Source organism: Narcine bancroftii, chromosome 3, assembly GCF_036971445.1.
Source record: "Narcine bancroftii isolate sNarBan1 chromosome 3, sNarBan1.hap1, whole genome shotgun sequence".
NCBI classification, from domain to species: Eukaryota; Metazoa; Chordata; class Chondrichthyes; order Torpediniformes; family Narcinidae; genus Narcine; species Narcine bancroftii.
This window is the reverse complement of record NC_091471.1, coordinates 52,386,380-52,410,886: the sequence shown is the minus strand read 5'-3', so window position 1 is coordinate 52,410,886 and position 24,507 is coordinate 52,386,380. Positions and strand designations below refer to the sequence as shown.

The window sequence follows — 24,507 nt, the reverse complement described above, 5'->3', positions numbered from 1 at the left end:
AGAATTGAGGGCAGTTCATCCTCTGCGATTGGAATGATTTCCTTTATCAAAATTTACATCAGAGACCTTTGAATAAGATGAATGCCAGCTGAATAAGCATCAACTTAATTTGTTTTTCAAAAAGATCATTCACTCGTGTTTCGAGGTCTTAATGTAAGGGGTGATCTATGGAATTTGCAATTTTAATGGATGACGGAGCCAAGAAGAAACACGTGGCAAATTTGAATTGAATTGTTTTGTTGTCATGTGAACCAAGTAGTGCAGGTAGTAAAAGAATAAAAACAAAAGTGGACTGGATGACATTACAATGAAACAAAAGTGCAGGGTATGGTGTCACATCGAACAAAATCTGTAGGCTATAATATTAAAGAGAAAAGTAAAATTAAACAGTGCAAAGCTTCATGTTTTAATCATAGGAGGTTCAATACAAGAGTCTAATAACAGCAGGAAAGAAAGGTTGGAAGTCAATCCACAGGACCATAAAAGTGGCAGAAGGGTCACTGGAGTCTCTCCCCCTCCCCCCAACCCACCCCACCCCCCCCAACATTCGATGTGATTTACTGGGATCATTATTTAAAAAGGGCTCACAAAATCTGTGAGGTCTTTTTCCAGCCCCCACACAGCATCTTCCAGCTACTCCCCTCGGGGAAGAGGTACAGAAGTATTAGAGCCAGAACCACTAGGCTGAGGAACAGCTTATTTCCACAGGCAGTGAGAATGCTGAATGACCGTTGAACTGCTAAAACAACTCTCTATGACTACTATTTATTAATCATATTAATTTTAAGAAATATTTTAAGTCCTCTATATACAGTATGCATCATATGTCTGTATATGTGAAATATCTGTATGTGTGTTTGCACTGTTTGGGCCGGTTGTACTGATACAACTTAAACTAGTACAGGCAGGCTTAAATTTGAAGGAGAGGCTGGATAGGCTGGAACTTTCTGCAGTATAGGATGTTAAGGGAGGTACTTCCAGAGCTTTATAAAATCAAGAAGGGCATAATAATATAAATATTCACACCCTTTTTTCCCCTGAGTAGATGAATCTATAACTAGAATGCATAGTTTTAAGGTAAGGGGGTGGATTTAAAAGGGAGCTGAGGGGCACCTTCCTTTCTAGAGGGTGGTAGGTATGCAGAAGAAGCTGCTTGAGGAAGTGTTAGGCAAAATTATAATGTTCAAAAGGCATTTAGACAGATACATGGATAGGAAAACTTTAGAGAGGAATGTGCAAATTGGATTGGCCTGGAGAAGTTGGGCTGAAGTGCCTGGTTATGACTCTGTAATTAGGCATTGTGAGAGATGATGTTTCAAGTCAATAAATGGGGGAGTGCAAATGATCTGGGTCAGTATTAACTCAATGAGCCTGATGGCTTCCTTCAATGTCATAAGGAAAAGGAAATCCGTGTTTTCTTGTGTCACGGATTCACAACTTTGTAGTGAGATTCACCTTACATTTTTGCAGTAGGCCAACCAAACTTGCCTGTGAACTTCACATGTAATTTGAGCAGATCTTCAATTTGTGAATTTGTCAACAAATGTAGCTTTGTTGGTGAGACCTGTTCATTGCAGCACTTTCTGGATTAAAGTAACATCACCACCCAGGGGCCGGACAAGCGTATGCCGCAAAAACACCTGGAAAACACTTAGAGGGTAGTAGTGGTTGGAATATATTCTGCCTAGAGGTTAGTGACTAGTGGAGTTCAGCACAGATCAGTCACGGGACTCTTTGCACTTTGTAATTCTTATGAATGGCCTAGATGAAGAAGAAGGAGGATGGGTCAGTAAATTTGTGGATGATATTAAGATTGGAGGTGTTGTGGATAGTGTTGAAGGTTGTTGTAGGTTACTAAAGGATATAGATATAGTCAAGATGCAGAAATGTGCGATGATGGATTTTGGAAGGTCAAACCTAAAGGCTGAGTACAGGGTTAATGGGCAGATACTTCACAGTGTGGAAGAACTTTGGGGGCCAAATCCATACATCTCTCAAGGTTTCCGCACAGGTTAATAGGATAGATAAGGAGACCTCTGAGAAGCAGGGCCTCATTAGTCATGGGATTGAATTCAAGACTCGAGAGAGCATGTTGCAACTCTACAAATCTCTGGGAGACCACACTTAGAAAATTGTGTTCATCTCTGGTCATCTCATTATAGGAAGGATGTAGAAGCTATGGAGAGGATGCACAGGAGATTTATCAGGATGTTGCCTTGATTGGATAATGTCTTATGAGGCAAGGGTAGCAGAGCTAGGTCTTTTCTCTTTGGAATGTAGAAGAATAAGAGATAACTTAATAGAGATCTACAAGATTCTGAGAGGCATAGGTCAGGTAGAAAGCCAGTGGCATTTTCCTAGACCAAGAGTAGCAAACGCTAGAGGACATATGTACAAAGTGAAGGGAAGAAAGTTTAGGGGAGACATCAGGGGTCATTTTTTTAATACAGAGAGTTATGGGTGGCTTGATTGCCTTGCCATTAGTGGTGCTGGATTCTGAAACATTAGGGGCATTTAAGAGACTAGCACATGGATGAAAGGAAAATAGAGGGTTACAAGGTAGGAAGGGTTTCTTTATTTTACATTGAGGGCCAAAGGGCCTGTATTGTGCTATAACGTTCTATGTTCTAAAACATTGACTGCCAATTTATTTGTAACCAGCTGTCAACACAATGAAATTCAATATTATTCATAAAATAGCAAAGATTATTAAAATGACATTATTGAAATTAAAAATGAAATATCTTAAATAAATAATGTTAAATATACTTATTAAATACAGAAAAGTCTATAAATAATCTATCTTCGTCATAGCTGTTCCTCTCTTCTGAAATGAATAGAGTAGCAGAATGTGTGCTTGGTTTGACCTGTGGCAGGTTCAGTTGACAGATTCCCCAGTGTTGACTGCTGAGGAAGTACAAGAAGTTTTGATTTTAGACCAGAGGAGTTTAACATTTATGTGTTAATCGCTCCTATTTTTAAGCAGTACTTCGTGATATTAATCCTCACTTATTTGTGCTTGTAGACCTCTGTTTTCAGCCTTATAATTCTGGCGTACACAAGATCACAATATGGACATCTGTTCTCATCGATTAAATATCTTTGGGGAAGAACTCAGTTGTATACATACTGTTGTGCTTGTGCACTAAACCATGTGGAAATTCTGATGCATTGCTCTCAGTTGAATTTTTTTTTGCACATAAGTATTTCATTCCCTTTGTTCTTCACAATGGAGACCTTTACAGTGGGAATCAATCTGTGGATCTTTTTTCTTTGCATTGTCTCCTTGTGACCAGAATTGGTTCCAGTGCTCAGGCTGTGGACTGATTGAGCAGCAAATGCCCTGATCATAACTTCTTCTACTGTTTGATCTACTTAATACGATAATTTATTGACTGCTGCGATTGATAGTTTGCATTGGCTGGAGGATTTTGACCACTGAGACCATGTAGAGTTCCAGGCTCTTTCAACTTTATCCTTGGTATTTTCAGCATTTTCATGGTGTGTTTCTGTTTTACTCATTTTGCCTTACTCTCTTCAACCTTTTGCATTCATGCGCGTTTTAAATTTCATCTGCCATCATTTTTCCCACATATATATTTTGTCTATCTTGTATTGTAGTTTCTGAACTGTCTGTTCCAATTCCGCTTCTCTCCTAGTTCAGCATCATCTGGAAATTTGTTCAGTCTGCCTTTGTTTTGAGAGTTCAAATTATGATATGATGTGAATTAGAAACAGTAATGGTACCAACACGCATTCCTGCAGCATTTCACTCAGCACGTCTCCCACCTTCTCAATCCTGAATGACCCTAACCCATGCATTCATAGAAAGAATGTGCAAAGTATACACAGGCTGCATCGCCATCCAGGATTGAACCCAGATTGCTTGTGCTGTGAGGCAGTGACATGCCTGGCCCCACCACTGTATTGAGTTCAAACAGCAAACTATGCCAGGAGTATAAAGGGAAATGTGCTGGGAATTTTTTTTTTGTCCAGATCAGCACTGAAAAAGACTAATGTATACATAATCTGAAGAAACAATAAAACATTTCTGAAGCTTTCATGGATATAGGGCATACGGTTGGCGTAGCGGTTAGCGCCAGCGATCACGTCCAGACTGGGGTTTGAGTCCCGCGCTGTCTGAGGAGTTTGTACATTTTCCCCGTGTCTATGTTGGTTTTCTCTGGGAGCTCTGGTTTCCTCCCACTGTTCAAAATGTACTGGTGGTGTAGGTTAATGTGGTATAAATTGGGCGGCACGCACTCATGGGCCGAAATGGCCGGTAACTGTGGTGTATATCTAAATTTAATAAATTTTACATTTAAATTTGAAAATTTTTGAGATGCAGGAATAAAAAAAAGAATTGATGGACCTAATAATCATTGCCTGTTCCTAAAAATAAACTCAGGTTATGGTCAGATTTGTGTCATTTTGGTTTATGGCATGATCAAAAGGCAAAGTATGCAAGATATTGAAATGAAAGCATTGAAGTACTCAGGCAGCATTCATAGAAAGAGAAATTGAGTTAATGTGAATGTTATTTCATCAGAAAATATTAGAAATCTGGCAAATTGGCATGTTCCCAAATTTCCCACAGGATATAAATCTTATGAATCATATATATGAATATATGGAAATGGAGAAGAAAACTGGAAAAAGAATTATATTTCCAAATACAGGCAATCCCTGAGTTATGAACAAGCGCCGTTCCTAAGTCTGTCTTTAGGTCAGATTTGTAAGCAAGTTGGAACGGGTACACTTACATACAGTTCTTATTGTCAAATGTTTGTCTTAGTATATATTTTACCTTTCTATGCATATAAAATTACTGGAGTCAATTTCTTGAAGTAGGCACACTCAACACAGTATTAACAGCAATGTGATCTGACTTAAATGGCGAAAGGCATTCTCTTTACTTGAGCCGATGCACTGGAAGCTGCGTGTAGTCTGTTCATAAGTACAAGTTTTCTGTAAGTTGGTTACCTGACAACTGCTTGCATTCCAATGGAATCTGTAGACTCGATGTTTATTGCTGAAGTAATTATGATTTCATATCATTAACGTAATCCTTAACAATAGATTTTACATTGTAGGCTGTAATATACACTTGACTTTTTTTCTACTCCAATTTATCTCACTTTAATCAAGTTGATTTTTATAGTAATTTTCACCTATAATAAAATCATGACCTCTACATCATGAAGTTTCCTTGGTCCATTCTGATCGTAACCCTTTAATCCCCATCAGAAATGTCCAAAGCTCAGTTAACGTGTGGAAATTTGCCACTGTAATCGAAGATTATATAGTTCAAAGTTGCTTCTTAATGAAATTTCAGTGTTGTACCTGAATATGGAGTGAGTTGGAAAGGGTAGTGATAAATAAAAGGATTTCAAAACTGGCATAAAGAAATAAAACTGGGGAAATTAATAAAAATTGAGGGGAGTAAATGTGAAATAAAGAATAATGAGAAAAATAAATAATTTGTTCTTGACAGTAAATATCCACTTAATTCACAACCTCTACAGCTTTTTTGTTACTTTTTTTGAGTATCTTGCTCAAAAAATCTGTATGAAGTGAGCATCAGTACTAAACCAGCATTATATTCCATGGGTGCCTTTTGCACACAATACTAATAAGGTTTCAGGTGATTATTAAGAAAGTTGCTGCCCCCATTGCTGCTATGCTAACCTACACAAATCAAGTTCATTTACCCATCTTTAGATAAAATAGCTAGTCTGAGCTGAAGTCAGGCATTCCAAATGGTGCAGGTGTTAAAGCCAGGTTAATTAAAGTTGTGATGCGCTCTGACAATCTTGGGCATTCTCAGATCCTTAATAGAGCTTAACTCTATTATGTATAAAACTAAATACATATCGCAGACCAGCAGCAATAGAAATTCACCAAAGCAGTTTTATTTTTAAAACAATATATATATGAATAACTACTAATAATATACCACATTAGTAAACTTAACCCCAACTGTGCGCATATATACCTGTGTGTGTGTGTGTGTGTGTGTGTGTGTGTGTGTGTGTGTGTGTGTGTGTGTGTGTGTGTGTGTGTGTGTGTGTATGGATTACCAATTCTGGAAAGTCAATTCAAAGTTCAGTCTTAGAAATCCTGTGTTGAAATTCAGGCTTTTAAACTGTTGCACAGAAGTAATCACGAAGGAGATCTGAGTGATCAGACGAGTTGTTTCCAGATAAATGTCCTTTCATAGGAAAAGTTGTCACAACTCCCCTCTTCCTTGCGTAGGGGAAATGAAATGTGTGACTTCCATGATGCATCCAAAACCCAGGCACAAGTCAGTCAAAATAACCATCATAATGGTCTTGATCCAAAGCAAGAATTCTCCTGTTTCCATTATCCAGATATGGGTCAATCAAAATGACCATTACAATGGTTAATTAAAGTGGTTCAATAATTCCTGTGACAAGGAGAATCAGCAAAATTTTCCATTTCACAAAGAGTTGCTTCACCTTGGTATTCATTAGGTCAATAATCAATCCTGTTTCTTTAAGTGTCCCAGACACTTGACATTCTTTAAGTGTTCCACTCACATGACTCACTCACCTCCTGTTTTCCTGGATAAACAACCATTGTTCTTTTTCTTCTTCCAGACCACTACTTTGTTTACAGTCAGTACTTATTGGTGCTACTCCATTTCACCACAAGCTTGCACTAATCCTTAAAAGGACAGTCACAAAATGAAATGTGAGCTTGTAACACATATTAAAAATTGGTGAAATTGTAAAGCAGTTTTATGGGGATCTGTAAATGGAAACGTTGGTTAGTGTTTTGGCGGCGGATTTATAATCAGATCCACAGGTCAGCAACCAAGACATTAAATTACCCTTATTCTTTTCTGCCTGATTATATGTCATTCAGAATTTTCCAGCACCTTGTTTTCCAGAGTTTGTAAGATTTCACTTCTCTACTATCTTTTGCAGATGTACAAAGTTAATTCAAGTTAGTTCTATACAAATGTAATCCATACTTTTGCTAAAGAATGTTGAAGCAGCTGAAATTGGGGAGGGGGGTTAAGGGGTTGAGAGGGAGTAAATTTGACAAACTTTAATATAACTAAACTAAATGATGAGAGGCATAGAAAGAAACATAAATCACTCAAGCAATCTACTTCTGATTAACCCCAGAGATTCCTGTACTTATGACTACATTACTTGTCTATCAAGTTTCAGACATCAAAAGTGGGCAAAGTACTGTTGAGCAGGTGGTCCTGATAAAAGATTATTTCACAAATGATCTTTCTAATTTCAGAAGCGCGAAAATGGTACAAAGGGATCGGAACCAATGTAACCCTCCCATGCGAGACATCTGACCGTAATACTGCAATGATATGGAGATTTAATGGAGAGGCAATAACCAACAATGAAGATCATATTCTTCAAGGCACTGATCTCACCCTCATAAATATAGATACATTGGATAGTGGGACTTACAGCTGCCATGAGAAACTCAGTGAAAGCATGAAGAATCAAGTAACAATTCAAGTTGGAAGTAAGTTGCTTTTTGGACTTTATTTTTTCAGTGGAAATCATGAGAATGTGATAGAGAAAAAAAACTACAATGTTCATAACTAACCCTGTAGCAATGTTATTGAAATAGTGTAAAGGTCTTCGGTAGGTGTTAAGGGTGAAGGCTAACCAAGTCTGGCAGTGGTACACCAATAATCTCAGCACCAGTTGATGAGTTCGATATCATGACTTTCACTTATCATGAGAATAACATTAGCCAAGGACAAAAATTAAAGGAAAGTTTGTCAATCCATTTTCCTTTGATCCATGGACTATTAAACAAGGTGTAACGGCACTGATTTACCACAGTTTACAAAAAAAATAAAGATTACACTCACTTGTTTCTTTCAGCACACCATGAAGTCGTCCTTTTTTATTATTCATTAGACACAACATTGCATTCTTCAACTCCCCAAACACCACCCAGCTGAACTCCTCTGACCTTAACATAACATAACATAACAATTTACAGCATGGAAACAGGCCATTAGGCCCTTCTAGTCCGCACCGAACCAAACACCCCTCTCTAGTCCCACCTCCCTGCACAATGCCCATAACCCTCCATCTTCTTCTCATCCATATACCTGTCCAACCTTTTCTTAAATAATACAATTGACTCCGCCGCCACTATTTCTCCCGGAAGCTCATTCCACACGTCTACCACTCTCTGAGTAAAGAAGTTCCCCCTCATGTTACCTCTAAACCTCTGCCCCTTAATTCTTAACTCATGTCCTCTTGTTTTAATCTTTCCTCCTCTTAACGGAAATAGTCTATCCACATCCACTCTGTCTATCCCTTTCATAATCTTAAATACTTCTATCAAATCCCCTCTCAACCTTCTCATTGACTCACTGCCACGTGGGTGATCCTGACACTCTCTCTCTCCTCCTCCTGAATCTGAGATTCATCACCTATATATTGACGCTTAACACACCCACGCATCGTTTTTGTCATTAGCGGTGGCTGGCACCACTCCTGACGAAGATAAGTACGCGACCGTAACAAAGGTTGCCTTATACCTCCATTGCTGATTTTAGAATTCCTTGACCACAAATGGAAAGATATTGTCATAGGATCATTGAGCCATACAGCACAGAACAGCCTTTCAGCCCACTTATTCATGCCAATCAAGTTGGCATTCAGGGCTTGTACCATTTACCTGCATGAGGTCGCTATCCTTCTAAATCCTTCCTATTGATATGTCTATCCAAATGTCTTTTGGGCATTACAATTGTACTCCCTTCCATAGTTCATTCCAGCTATGCACTATTCTCTGAGTGAAAATGTTGTCCCTCATGTTAAATCTATTCCCTATCATTCAGAATCATTCTCATTGGGAAAAATACTGTGAATATTCACTTTATCCATACCCTTCTTGATTGTCCACCACCACCAATTGTGGTGTCATCTGCAGATTTACTAACTATGCCACCATCTAACTCATTAATATATATAAAACAACCAAACAATGGACCCAGTCTGATGCCTGGCCACAGGTCTCCAATCAGAAAAGCATCCCTCCATTGCTACCCTCTGTCTCCTTCCACTGAGCTAGTTTTGAATCCAATTGGCCAACTCTCCTTGGATCCCAAGTGACCTAACCTTGCAGACCCGTCTGCCTTGCAGAACCTTGTCAAAGGCTTTGGTAAAGTCCATGCGGGTATTGCCCACCTGCCCTATCTTCATCAAGATGTTTATTTTTTCATTGAAAATATGTGAAATTCTAAACTCTCCAATTGAATGGAGGCAAATATCAGTTTAAGTAGGTATTAAAAACAGATTCTGAGGTTATCTGGCAAGACTTGAGCATTCCAGGATTCTTGATGGTGCCAAAGACTCCATTGTTTATGGAATAACACATCTGAAAATGGAAAAGTCAGGTTAGTGTTTTGATGGGAGATCTATTATCAGATTCAAAGGGGCAGCAACCAAGAGATTAAACTCTGCTTATTCTTCTCGACCCTGCTGCCAATCAACTAGAAACTTCCACCACCTTGTTTTCTAGAATTTAAAGGATGTTTTTTCTTTTCTTTCAGTTCTGTACTCTTATTTACATCAAATTAGTTCTGAACAAATTTAATCTGTACTCTTGGTAAATGGAACTGAAGCAACTGAAAAGGGGGGGGAGGGGCAGAAATTCATTAAGATGAATGTTAATATTACTACAGTAAATGTACATCGGCTGAGAGAGAAACAAACTCCTGCACATACAAGTAATTTAGGATTGTATGAATATTGAGAAAACTTGATCACCTATAAAAAGTATGATCACCCATGTAATAGGCAATGAGTAAACTATCCAAGTACTAAAGACTGTAAATGGTGAGAGATACTTATCCATTCCTAGAGTGTTTCACTGGTGCCAGCTTTGTTATTTATTTAAACTCTGAATGAGGCTCAAAGTCTCCAGACACAGAAGTGAAATACTATTATCTGGAACAAAATGATTGAAAAGAGATGCAGTTCATCACAGGAGAGTGCACTAGACAATGTACAATTATATTTTTCCCTCGTATTCCTTGAGCTCTGTAATATTTCAGAGCTTAATACAAACTAAAGGACAAAAAGAAAACAGTAGCATGTCAACAGGAAAAGGAAAATAATGTATGTAATATATTTTATTTTAAAAATTATTGCATATATGGAAGATTTTTAATATTTTTCTGTTCTGAAATATTTCAATTTTAGTCGGGTGAGGGGAGGAGTTATTGCTTTCAATAAAAATTGTTCTGTATATAGCTACATCTCTTCTTTTTTGCTTTTGTAAGTAGAAGGCCAAAGACCCCCACATCAATACATTGATACTAAGTTTGGGATGTTGCTGCTTGTGGAAATAAACAGACCCCTACTCTGAGCTCTGTCATGGGAGTAGATTGCTAGAAGATTTGAAGATGTGTTTAAAGTTTCCTTGATGAGGTGCACCATCCCCATTTACACCCGGGAGTGTCTGACCTATGGCTTTTCAATCTCAAGAAGATGCTTTTGGGATGGTACTGAGAATCCTGAGCCCATGCATCAGGAGCACACAGTCCTGCTTAAGTGACCAGGAGATAACCCCAGTTCACAGAGTACCCAGCTTGTCCACCTGTCAGACATTCCCTGTACTATTTGCAAAAGAGTTTAAATTTAATGTAACGATTTAAAATTTAATAATACATCACGGTGGAAGCCGATTCCAGCTACTGCAACTCATGCTGCGTGATTTCACCCAATTCACCTTTGACCCTCGTACATTTTTGGAGGGTGGCAGGAAACCAGAGCACCAGGGGAAAACTCTTGCAGGTCACAGAGAGAACATACAAACTCCATACAGACCACACCGGATTCGAACCCGAGTGGGTCACTGGCAATGGAGTAGCATTGTGCTACTACTCTAACCATTTAAGGTCCCACATTAGCCTCATTGACAGTATCTGAACTTATGAAACCAGTGTGGATGAAAATCGTTGTTGATTTGGCCATTGACCTTGGGTGAGGAAAATGTAGAGTTTAAATTTATTTACCACAAAAACCTAGTGCTGTGAGAAAGGTTCTTCTACAAGTAGACTATCAAGTTATCGCTAACATTCATGTAGCCCAATTATAGAATATAGAATGAAAATGAAAAATGGCAGAGTTCAGTTTATTGTCAAGGTTCGTACGTGACATGACATACAACCCTGAGATTCATTTTCCTGTGGATGAGGCAGAATTACTACTTATTGGTAGTGCAAAAAACCTGTACTCAAGAAGATACTTATACATATAAACAATTGAAGAAATGTAAACACACTGTGCAATACAGAGAGAGAGAAAAAGTAAAGTGCAAAAATAAGAGTCGTTAAATGAGTCTCTGATTCATTTCTTGTAAACGTCCTCGAAAATGGGATGTCCTGGGCGGTGTCCACTACCTTTCTGCTCAGGGGTATGGTGTTTCCATACCAGACCATGATGCAGTCAGTCAGCACACTTTCCGCCACATATCTGTAGAAATTTGCCAGGATTTCCAATGTCATACCAAACCTCCAAAAACTCCTGAGGAAGTTACTGATGGGCTTTCTTCACAAATCCATTAGAGTGCAGGAAGAGCAGAGGAGAACAGTTATATGCTATAAGGGAGGATCTACTGGGCTTTCACAGAATTTTGCCATGCCTTCCTGGGACTATCTTGTTTGATAGTCTCTTAGTAGATCTGTACAATTCAATGCAGGAAACATGCTGGATGTATTGGGAAGAATGAAACTTTGCTGTGCATTAAACTACTTACCCTATGTACAGAATGAATATAAATGACCTTGAATTTAAATCTGTCAGCAGAATCCCTGGGGATGCCTCAAAATTAGAGAAACACAGTGATGAGTGAGAACAGGAAAGAAGTATTTCTGCAAATGACAGGGCTAGAGACACATCAGTAAATCTACCAGCACCACAAACTACAGATTAGGTCATAAACAAGAATTTAGTAAAAACCTTGAAAGGACATTTTAATCCAACAATGGCACAAATATGCACCTGGCAATCAGAAAAAGCAATTGATCAGGCTAGAGTCGCAAAAGAAAAGGTGCAGCTTACAAACCTTTTATGATTCGATGTTGCAAGATTGCTCAATGTGTGGGCTGGTACATTAAGGCAAAACTATTTAATGCATTGGATCTACATACATGGGGTCAAGTAATCTGGCCATTTGTCAGGAGATAGCACTTAAAAACATCAAGCACTGTTGGTCAAGGGATGATTTCAAGGAGAAAGCAGGGAACATAGCCACTTTGATGCTACCGATGAATTCAGTCAGCCATGTTGTTATAGAGGGTGAGGGTAAAACATGAGAGGCCTTGCTCTGAACAGCACCGAGTACAATAGTCTCTAGCAAGCAGATGAGGATTGCCAAATACAACCTAAACAAGACAGTACAGTTATCAGAGGTGATAACCATGCAACTACAGAGGACCCTGAAGGGTACAAATGAGTTTAGCGGAAAATCTGTTACAATGAGGAAAGGCATGGTGACAGAGGCAAAATCAGTGATTATCTTCACCTTCTTGAACAATCCTTTTGATATCTTGCTTCCAATCCCGTTATGTGAGTCCTGAGGCTAAACAGTTCTGGGGTCCATACACTGCTGGCAGGGCATGAGATACGTGATGGAGTGAGTGGGTGGTTGAGGTTCTGTGTTCCTTCCCTTTTTAGATTTATGTTCTGTACATGTATCCAACAAGGAGGCTCCAGTTGATCCATGCCTTCCTGGATACTTTATTTCCATTTTGACAGACCATGAGAGGGATTCTCATGAAGTGATGAAGATTCTACAAGAAGCCATGAGGACATTTTGAGACATTTTCTTTGTGCTGGTAAGCACTTTCTGTAGTGGGACTCAAAATAATTACATGTATCAGAAATCTGGTGATACAGATAAAATGGGCAACCTATACAAAAAACTGCAGTTACTGGACTTGGAGCAATAAACTCATTGACTCGGGTAGTATCAGTGGGAGAAAATAAATAGGTCACATTTTCTCAAGTCTTCATGAAGGGTTCCAATGCAGAACGTTGATCATTGTTTATCTCCTCCTGATTGATCTGCTGAGTTCCTCCAGCAGATTGTTTTCTCTTTGCAACTACTGGAGTTACTGGGTATAACTGAATCCTCAAAGCTCATATCTTGGTCTGGGAAGGGCCATTGTGACTGCTTTACTTAAACTGCCCATGGATTTAGGGCATTTCACAGAGTCAGCATTGACTCTGCAGTGCTGCCAAAGGTACCTGCTGTCAGTAGTCTGTATCCCCCAAAGCAGAGATCACTTCTATCCAGTAGTCCATAAAGTAAATGCCAGTTCTGAGGACTTCACTAAATCACAGAATGATTTGTAGATACATTAGTTCCTTTTAAGAAGCTTCTAGATTGACACATGAACATGCAGGGAATAGTGGGATATGTATCATATGAAAGCAGCAGAGTTTAATTTGAGCATCATGTTCAGTACAAACACATGAATCAAAAGACATGTTCCTTTGTAGTACTGTTCTATGTTCAGTGAAGGGAGGCCTTCTGATCTTTCATATCAATTCTGCTTTGTGTCAGAGCAATCTGTTTAGTCCCTGCTTTTTCCCTGTGGCCCTTCGAATTATTTCCATTCAGATACTTATCCAACTCACTTCTGAATGCTATAATTGAATCTATTTCTACTGCTATCCTGTGGTAGTGCATTCCAATCCCTTAACCACCAGCTGCATAAACATTACTTTGGGCCTTTTGCCAATTATCCTTGAACACTTTTCCTTGGACAACGAAGGGCTGTGCAAATGCATTGAAAGAAGTGGGAAAATTTCATTATCCCTGTCTGCCTCTCTCAAGTAGGAAAAGTGATCCAATATGTCCAGGATATTATTGTGGACTTTAATTGTCCAGTTGGTGATGCACCAAACTAAGACAGGTGAGATATGAAGATAAATCCAACAGCTAGGGATTGTGAAGCTCTGGAGGGAAACAAAGTCAGGACGTTAAGATTGTCCACTTACACTGCCAAACCACACCTGGAATATCACATTTCCACATTGCCATAAGACTTCATAAACCACAAAGGCAGGCAATTGAGAGGAAGAGTCAGTATTCTATTGGAATGGTCTGAAAGAACCAGTCACTGAAGATTAAAGAGTTGATAAACAAGGCAGGGAGCAATTGGCTTAACTTGAGAAGCTGCTGAGAAGTGACGCTGAGAACTTCAGTCCAGACTGCACAAGTTCTTGAGAAGACCTGAGTATCTTCAAGAAACTCACTATTTATATAATTGCAGAATAGCCTGAATTGTGTAAATGTTAAATTGGATGTCTTGGGAAAGGAATGAATTTCATGCACTTATTAATATCAGCCCAGGACTGCAAAGCCCAATTGCGACGAATTAAACTGAAAACAGTTGTGTCGGTGTCAAAAAGCTCAGCAACAATGTTGAAAGGGATGATCGGATGAGATTTCAAAGTTGACATCAGGAAAGCAAAAAGTTCCAGTGTTCACTGTGAGTCAAAATGGCATTGGAGATGCAAAGCATTGTGAATGTAGAGGAACAAATGTGGAAAATTTAAGAAGCAAGACCACTAATTTATCAAATGAATGTACCGATGTAACTGTTGTAGTTATTGAACTCTGTGCTAAATTTTATGTGGACAGTTAGTGCATATGGGTGACGCCAAGAATTTCAATGCTCCATAATATATAAAGAATATTCATGAAGGTAATTATGCTGAGACTGTGGTTACAGATTAGGATTTGAGTCCAGATATGTACAAGACCCACACAAATGATCCATTAGAAATATTGATGCTTGGAGTGAATATTTCGGAGATGACCAAGTGTGTCTGTATGCATGCATGCATGGATGCATGTGTGTGAAAGAATATGGCTAAGAACAAGATATCTGAAGAACAGAGGCATGGTAAAGCAATATAAACTAGTTCATTTCAATTTCTTAGGTATCACACATCTGCTTTGCCCTTGGAGATTAAAGCCATGGTTGCCCTTTGTTTGCACCTTGACTGTTGCTTTCACTGATCTGTTACATCCCAGTTTGCTGCTCACGGCTGCATTCGTCAAGTTTATTGTCATCTGATTATAAGTACAATGATTGAACTTAAAGGAGTAGGCAAAGTTTGTTGGCCTTTTTTCTAAATGTTCTTAAATTCTCCATGATAGGCAATTTTGAAACTGCTTTTTTGCCCTTCAAGAGATCACCTTGGCATATCTTGTGGACCCACAGCACCTCCATAACCTTTTTGCTCAAAGAACAAGTCCGCCCTAATCCATCTGACTGCCTGGAATCACCCTCCAATTATCCTCCTCTCATTGCAGCATCCATTCATTCAGTAGCTTTCTTCAGTGCCTGGAAAAGATTTGCTTGTGATACATCCCTTTAAGTAGTGCCTGTATGAATGACAGCTGCTGAGTTGAATGGTAGTGGCCGTGGAAGCTTGCCACACATCAGCAAAACAAATACCTAGCTGAAACCAGCAGTGCTATTCAGTGAAAATTGCAATTGAAATTCTCACATTTTTCTTTGCAATAATGTTAGTCCCATACAGACCAACCTCCCCCCACCACCCCAGATTACAACCATTCAGATATTGGAAATCTGCCTATAGAGTATTCACAAATCATGATTAAAAATTACTGTCTAAATGAAAAAATGAAAACTTTTTTTTAATCAATGCGTTTTTTAATGTTTGCATCGATGAGCCAACTTTATGTTATGGAAAATTGGAATAGGGATATTATTCAATGAACACATGAACCCCCACCCTTCCCCTCACTGAACACATGAGTTACCTGTGTCATTTTGGTACCAAATAATAGTGCTGGGATAATTTGTCAGCCACTATCTCTAAGGCTCTCCCCTTCTGTGTCAATTGCTTTTCTTCTCAAAATTTATTCCTTTCAATGAAGCCCTACTCAATTTCTCATTTCTCCTATAGTTGTCTAATGAAAAGGATATAAGAAAAAGCTTATCTGTTATCAGATAGGTGATCCCTCTTGCCTTGATTCCCTCCAACCTTTCATCCATTGTCAGTGGGGCTGGGGTAGGAAACCCTAATGAAAAGAAGCTTACTTACAAAGTTGAATATTTAGTTGATCTTTCTTTGGTATCTTGCTTCTGACCTATAAAGTTTCAGCGTTGACAGTTATTGCCCTAAGCAAGCAAACTATAGTCATGTCCACTTTCAAGCAAACTCAATACACTTAAGGAAGGATATTTTCAATTAATAATACAGATAAGTTAACAAAAATTGAAATAGAATCCCATTTCCTACAAGAACTTTTCTATTCACTTCTTTTAACTGAAACACTTTGTGTTTTCTTCATACTCTTTTGTCCATATTACTCATGTTACAATTCGGAATGTTAAATTGAGTGCTACGTCAAATACATCCTGCACTTTTTTGACAATCTACCATGACTAGCAATGAGGTAGTTTACATTTTGTGAAATTTTCCATTACAATTAAGAATGTGCAAGAAATTGTGCAATTATACAATTTGCACCATTTTTAAAATCTTTTAGTATGTATGGGCAAATAAATAAATCAAAGAAGATTTAACTAAAATCTAAATCCCAGAATTACTCGGAAAGGAGCCAAGTTGTTACTAACTCCCAGATTTTGTTTTATTGAGCAGTTTTGGTGAGGAGCCAAGGGGGGCTATTGTACAGATCAACACCATCATTTTAAACATGACTTCAAAAGTCAAGGCCAATTTTGAAATAACTGTTGGTGATTCCAAGTTTAGATCTAAAAAGGTGTGTGTGTGTGTGTGTGTGTGTGTGTGTGTGTGTGTGTGTGTGTGGGGTGAGAGAGAGAGTGGGTCTGAAAAATAGGTTTTGTGTATATGTGTGTGTGAGATTGTTAGTTGATTCCAAGGTTGAGATTGAAAAATAGGGGGGTGTGTGTTTTTTTCCAGAGCGCATTGAGCTATAATCACTGGAGAATAGCCTTTGCATTGAGGTGAACTTGTTGTTGCAACATTCATAGCTATTAAAGCATGTTCTGTGCTATCTGATTCTGTCTCAGCCCTGTGGCTAAGTGGACAGCTGTCAAGCCTCTTTGATGGAGTGCAGCTGTCAAGCCACATTGGAGCAAGATCAGCATGGAAATCTAGATTGATGCTCTTCAGCAATACCAAGGGAAAGCTGCTTTGTCAGAGGTGCTGACTTTTCTAGAGGTTACACTCTAGTCAGGTTTGCCCTCTCAGGTGTGTGTAAAATATATCATTGCTCTACTTTGAATTATGCTGTGAATTGATCTCTTGTGATCTGAATAAAATTTTGTCATTCAACCAATTGCAACAACAAATTATGATATTTTAAAATGTTTACAACCAATGACTGTCACATATTAAAACTTCAGGAAACCAGGTTTAATAAATATTCATTAAAGCTACATCTATGTAAATTCCATTTCCTTCATTTTAAAAAAAAAATTGCTCTTGTACTTTAAATGAAATTGTTGGGAAAAATAGAAATAAATACTATGAACAAGGTCATAAATAAAGGGAAAGAGGAAAACAAAGCAAAGAGGACAGAAAATAAAATAAAAATTATGGTTAGACTTATATTACACAGAATGGTATAAATCTGTGCCAAGTTTTCTGCCTGCTTGCATCATTATTAAGTTGAAAAATACTACATTCTCTGCAATAAATAAAAGAAAAGCTGTTTGCTTGCTGGCCGCTTCCAGTGTGATCTAAATAATTCAGAAATAACTCACAATAGCTGCCAGTTTTTTTACAGCCATTGAAAATGTAACACTTTCTCAGTGAGGCTTTGTTGGCTAGTCCTTTCATAAGTTGTCAGAGCCCATCCACAGTGAATCCATGGTGAGGAATAGGGCTTAAAGCAGGTTTAAAATGAAGCATCCACTGAGGTACAATGAACTAAAAGGCTGCTCCAATTTCCAGGATTCACTGATGGTACTTTTTAAAGGGGTAACAGGCTCTTCCAGCGTCTGAGCCCTTGCTGCCCCAAATACACCCATGTGACCAATTAACCTCCTAACCCCGAAGATCTTTGGAATGTGGGAGAAAACCGGAGTGCCTGGAGGAAACCCATACAGACACAAGAAGAACATGCAAACTCCTCACAGAGAGGGCTATGTTTGAACCCGAGTTGCAGGTGCTGTAATAGCATTGTATTAACCATGTTTCCCTCATCTTCTCCTATGTAACTTCAGATGATCGACTGAAACAAAAAACCTGTGTTAACTCTCCTCTATAATCTTCCTTGATTTCTGATGAGGTCATAACAGAGAATAAGAGAAAAAATGCAATGTTCTATCTGCCCGCCTGCCCAGGATTTCATGTGCTGATCCTCACACAGACCACCATTGCCTCCCCTCCTCTCATGTCTAGTTAACATAAATGATGGTAATCAGTGCAGGTTCTAAATTGCCAACATTTTTTGTTTACGTTGTTGTTTTTATCAGGCTGGAAGATTAAAATTAGAAGGGAATCCTTTCATGCGATAGTGTTGGTTTTGAGGTTTTCTTGCTGAAGGAAATTATTTTGAATGAACTGGTCTTTCCTCCAATCAATCATCTTGCAAACCTTCAGTCTCAAGTGAACCCTTCAGCAGCACATCTTTTAGTTTTAATTGTTCAGTCCTTTAAAAGCAAAATATATTCAACAAGTTTCCTTTCTTTTTATTTCTTATTATAAACTGTTTTTTGAAGTTGGTAACCATGGTAGAATCTTATGCCATACCAGTCATGAATTTTTGCTTTTGGTCAAATTGAGGAAGATTTAGAGGATGGCTGGGGCCTATTGGTGAGACTTCCAAAGGATTGTGTGGTAAAGCAAGAAAGTGCCTTGAATTCAAACAACTAAAAATCACTTTTTTGATTTTGCGTTAAAGTTGAAAATATTCTCTGGTGGTGTCAGGATATCTGTTCAGTTTAAAATGTTTTTTCTGGCTTAAAACTTGAACAAAATCCTACTGCCCAGGATGATGTGAAAACACATTATCAGGACAATTCCATTGCATTTATTTGCTGTGAGTGATCTGTATCATTTTTTATTTAAACGTCAAAATAATTAATCCTTCCTATAAGTAGATTTTAATCATACAATTACACAAATTACTGTACTGAATGGTGTTACTTGGGCTTTCATGGTCTTCAAAACCAGAGGTTAAGTTTAAACACAAAATGCTGGAGAAACTCAGCAGGTCAAACAGTGTCCTTTATGTAGCAAATGCAGAGATACATAACTGACCTTTGGGCTTGAGCCCTTCATCAAAATATGAGAAAATGCTGGCGAGCATCAGAATAAAAGAGAAGGAGGGGAGGGGGGTTGCAGGGGAGGTGAAAGAGCTGGAAAGGCAGGATATGGAGGAGGGGGAAGAAAAGGCAAGTAGGTTTAATGGAAAGCAGTGAAGTCAATGTTCATGCCATATGACTGGAGAGTGCTCAGACAGAAAATAAGGTGTTGTTCCTCCAATCTGCAGGTGGTCAGGGTGAGAGAGTACATAAGGCCATGGCCATGGTGTGTGACCCAGAATTATAATGGTTGGCCACTGGAAGGTCGCTGTGGTTGCGAACAGAGAGGAGGTGCTGCCTTTGCTACATAAAGGACACTGTTTGATCTGCTGAGTTTCTCCAGCATTTTGTGGTTACTTCAACCACTGTGCCCACAGAATTCTTCATTTTACTTCTAGAGCTTAAGTTTAAGTTTATTGTCACGTTATGTGAGTACAGTGAGAAGTCTTTTCCATGAGCAGCCTAACAGGTCAATTCTAACGTTCACGGAGCGCCATTAAATAGCAGGACAGGAGCAGAATTACAGAGTATAGAGTTACAATGAAAGAAAAGATTAATTAGTACAAAGCAAGGGCAGCATGAAAGCATGGTTGTGGGGTTCATTTAAGAGCCTGATGGCTGGGGGGGAAGAAATAGTCTTTAAGCAATTTGTGCGATTTCACAATCTTGAACCATGTCCCAATAGGAGGTCAGAGAAGAGGAGAGTGTGTTTTGGAGTGTGGAGGGTCCTTCAGTATGTTGGCTGCCTTTTTCAGTCATTGGGAGATGTCGATGGACTCCGTGGAGGCAAGGGAAGTTTGTATGATGCTCTAAGCTGCATTCACCACCTTCTACAATTTTAGTAATTTAATAAAGCTGCATTCATAGTTTGTAGCATTTAGATCTTACAAATGCAAACCAAAAGCTGCACCAAAACAACAAATTTTGTGACATGTTCACGACAATAAATTCCATGCCCTTCGAACCTGCATCACCATTCTATACGATTATGGCTGATCATATGACTTCAGTAGCCTATTCCTACTTTCTCTTCATATTCTTTGATCCCTTCAACAATAAAGCCCCATCCAACTCCCTCCTGAATATATTTAACAAACTGTTCTTAACTGTGGTATCTGTCTCTGAGGCCGATGTCAAAATATCTTTCATGAGGATGAACCCTTGTAAGGCATCAAGCCCCGACAGCATACCTGGCAGGATACTGAAAATCTGTGCCAACCAACTAGCCAGAGTGTTCATGGACATTTTTAACCTCTCATTGCTGCAGTCAGAGATTCCCACCTGCTTCAAAAGGGCATCAATCATCCCAAGAAAAAAACAGAGTGACCTGCCTCAATGAATATTCCCCAGTAGCACTAACATCTGCTGTGATGAAATGCTTTGAGAGGCTGGTCATGGCCAGAATTTACAAGCACCTAAGCAGAGGTCTGGACCCACTGCAATTTGCCTATTGTCACCATCGCACCATAGCAGACACAGTATCACTGGCTCGCCACTCAGCTCTGGATCTCAAAAATAGCAACTCATACATACGGCTGCTCTTCATAGACTACACCTCAGCCTGCAACACCATTATTCCCTCAGTACTGGTCAGGAAGCTTCAAATCCTCTGCCTCTGCATCCCCACCCCCCGTAACTGAATCCTTGATTTCCTCACCGGAAGACCACAGACAGTACGAAATGGAAACAAAGTCTTCTTCTCACTGGCTATTAACACAGGTGCACCTCAATGATGCGTGCTTACCCCACTGCTCTACTCACTATATACCCATGTCTGTGTGGCCAGGCATAATTCTAATGCTCTCTACAAATTTACAATGACATCATAGTTGTCGGCAGAATCACAAACGGCAATGAGGAAGCGATCAGAAGGAAGATAGTACAGTCCATTGAATGGTGTCACACCAAAAACTTTGTACTCAATGTGAGCAAAACCAAGGAGATAATTGTGGACCAGAAGGAAGTTAGGAGAACATAATCCAGTCCTCATTGAGGGCTCAGTAGTGGAGAGGGTCAAGAATTTAAAATTCCTGGATGTCAAGATCTCTGAGAATCTGTCCTGAACAAATTCCTGGAGCCTCCATGTAGGTGGAATCATGAAGAAGGTTTGCCAGCAGCTATATTTGTGAAGTATTTGAGAAGATTCAGTATTTCACTGAAAACTCTCAAAAACTTCTACAGGTTTACCATTCTGGCTGGTTGAGTCACTATCTGGTATGGAGGTGCCAATTGATCAGGTCAAGGAAAAACTCCAGAGAGTTGTTAATGGCCTGCAACATCACGGGCACCAGACTTCACTCCATTGAGGACATCTACAGAAAGGCGGTGTCTTAAAAAAAGCAGCCTCTATCCTCAAAGACCCCCATCACCCAGGCCATGCCCTCTTCACTCTGCTACCATCAGGAAAAAGGTACAGGAGCCTAAAGACGAGCACTCAGCGGCACAAGGATAGCTTTTTCCACCATTCCCATCAGATTCCTGAATTATCAATTAACCAAGGACACTGCCTTACTTTGACCTTTCATGTACTATTTTTATTTATGTTTTGTAAGGTTTATAAGAATGTTTGCACTATGATTGTTGCAGCAAAACATATGAATTTTCTTGACTTGTTTTATGACAATAATTCTGATTCTAATTATACAACTTTATGTGGTGGGGAGTTTCACATTCACAACTCTGAAGGAGGATATATCCCAGGCATTAACTCTGCCAGTTCTCCATAGCCATCAATTCCCTGATAGTTCAAAATGTTATCTACTTCGTCAAATATCCGAAAGGATTTGACCATCAGAGCACTCAGTGTAAGGAATCTCATGTCTCAGCCGAGGAAAACTGGCCTTACTTGTTAAACATTTTAATGTTGATCTATCTTTGTCTTATGCCATAATGGTTGTGAAATCTAACTGAATTATGATTTCTACCTCAAATGTACTCCCTCACAGTCATCTTTTCTATCTGTCATGTTTATTCTCTGAAAATATGTCTAGTGGCATCCCTTAAACTTGTTGGAATCTTTAGATAGTGATTAAAAATGCTTTTCTTGAGTGCATCTTAAGAAATCTACCTTCATTGCCCCTTGTTATGCAGTTGTCTCATTTTGCATTTAGGTCGATAAAATCTGGTACTGTTGCTGTGATGAGTGTTACAAGATCAAACCAGCAACCACAAGGAAGGCATATCACACAGGGGTAAAGATGAACACTTAATTTATTAACAAAAATTCACCTTCAAACTTTAATTCAAAATCCCCCTTTTATAACAATGCCCACTGGTTACTATGCAGATCTCTATAGCAGTGTAAAACTAATAAATTCCCCAGCCTAATTACAATCAGCCTGCAGAAAAACTTAGACACAAAACACACAAGACTCACAAAACTTTGATCTCAACCGAAAAAAAGATTGTAAACAAACAGAAGTTTGTTTGATAAACTGAAACCAAAAGATCTTTGAGCTCTCTCAAAATTCGAAGTTGTCTTCTTGTGTTGCTTGCAGAGAGAGGAACAATAGCTTGGTCCAGATCCTTCTGGCTGCCTTTGGAATGTTCATCCTTTTTAAAATGCCCAACATTCTAAACTGCCCTCCAGACAATGACTCATGTTTTAGGCCTTCTTCCACTCCACAACACCACCCAGTAGTGGTTTGTCATCCTAGTCCAGAAATTTTAGATCATTTTCTGCACATGCTCGGTCTGTCTCCCACTCTCTCAGCAGTCCACCTTCACCTTGGCTCTCTCAAGCAAATTGTCACTTTTCAACACAAAACCACACAACACATAGGCCAATACACAACACAGAACTCTGTAACATGAGAAGATCATTATTTAACAACACTGATCCTCCACAAATAGAATTCTAAAAGTAACTGAGTTACTGAAATTAAATTCTTAAGGCTCCAGTTCTCTTTCAGCTGGCAGCCAAATGAGAAGGATGCCTGTCGAGTTAAAGACAACTTTTGTAGCAGGCATCAGCAGTTCTCCACACACTAGAGGAAGGATCTTGCAACCTCTTAACTACTCGATTTTCTACTCTATGGAAGCAAATTGCAGTGCAGCAACAGTTACCATTTTAAACAGTCACCAACTTACCTTCCCAATGAAGGAAGATGAAATAAATATATTTTGTGTCCCAGCACTCCTCATATATGAATGCTTTCAGCACAAAATCAAAAAGAAACAGGGGCCATGCACCCCCATAATCATATCTTTATGCATTTTATTATATTGATCACAAATGTATAACATGTAACTACAGTACTTTATTTTCATGTGGTTTGTTATATAAATCATCCAGATGGCTGAACCCTGTTCATTATAGTAATGTTTCTGTCTTGACATTAGCACATAAAAATTGTAACACACTGAGTTTTTGGAAACCGCAATATTCCCTTCCTCCTCTCTCCACTAGTAAATGCTGAGGTTTACGAGTCTCTTCTGTTTCTCATGTTCTTTGATGTGGTTGGCTCATGTGTTTTTTTTTGCTTAACAGCACTGCATGCCATTTGTACTCTGGTGAATCCAGAAACAGTCTGCTATTTAAATGGGTTTACAGGGGTAGCTTATAAATTGATTGTGTCTTCATTCCCTTTGTAACTTGTATTATTTCTACATATAAAGAATATTAACTAAAAAGAACTGAAAATACATTAATCTACAGTACAACACCAATTATCTGAAATGGTCAGGACAACGCTTGATAAATGATTATTTTCGGAGAACTGGTCATTATTTTAAAAACTGCCTAGAAGCAACAGCAAATCACTTGTATCAATTTTTAAACAACAACAAATAACAAAGAAAGGCTTTTTAAGTATTAAAACAATGTTTAATTCTCACCAAAAAAATGCTGGCCACCACCGATATCCAACACGAACCCACCACTGCCATTGATCCTTGGGGAGGCTTCTCAGGCCAGTGGAACACTCACTGGCGAGTCAGTGGGCTCCTGTCTCCCACGTCACCAGAGCTCCTGACACTGGAGTCCTGACTCTGAATCCACAAGCTCACCGGGGAAGTAGGCCAAGGGGAGGATTTGGAGTTGGTGACCAGAGGGCCAGGGAGGGAAGGGAAGGGGAGGAATGTCTCTGAAGCCAAGGTCCTGCTCCTGCCTGGGAGGCCACTCTCCTTGATGATGCCAGGACAAGGAATTCTTCTGACTGCTTGCGGCTGAGAGACAGTGGAACGCAGTTTGAGAGGGAAAG

The 24,507-nt window shown here is 39.1% G+C and overlaps 1 protein-coding gene across 4 annotated transcripts in view; it reads left to right on the top strand.

Annotated features, from left to right (window-relative positions):
- Window positions 1–24,507, top strand: part of cntfr (ciliary neurotrophic factor receptor) — a 385,486-nt gene that overhangs the window by 168,817 nt on the left and 192,162 nt on the right. For all 4 annotated transcript variants that reach the window (XM_069924086.1, XM_069924085.1, XM_069924088.1 and 1 more), the window contains one exon: window positions 7,279–7,518. In XM_069924086.1, the coding sequence (XP_069780187.1) occupies window positions 7,279–7,518 (240 nt within the window). The remainder of the gene's footprint in view (window positions 1–7,278; window positions 7,519–24,507) is intronic.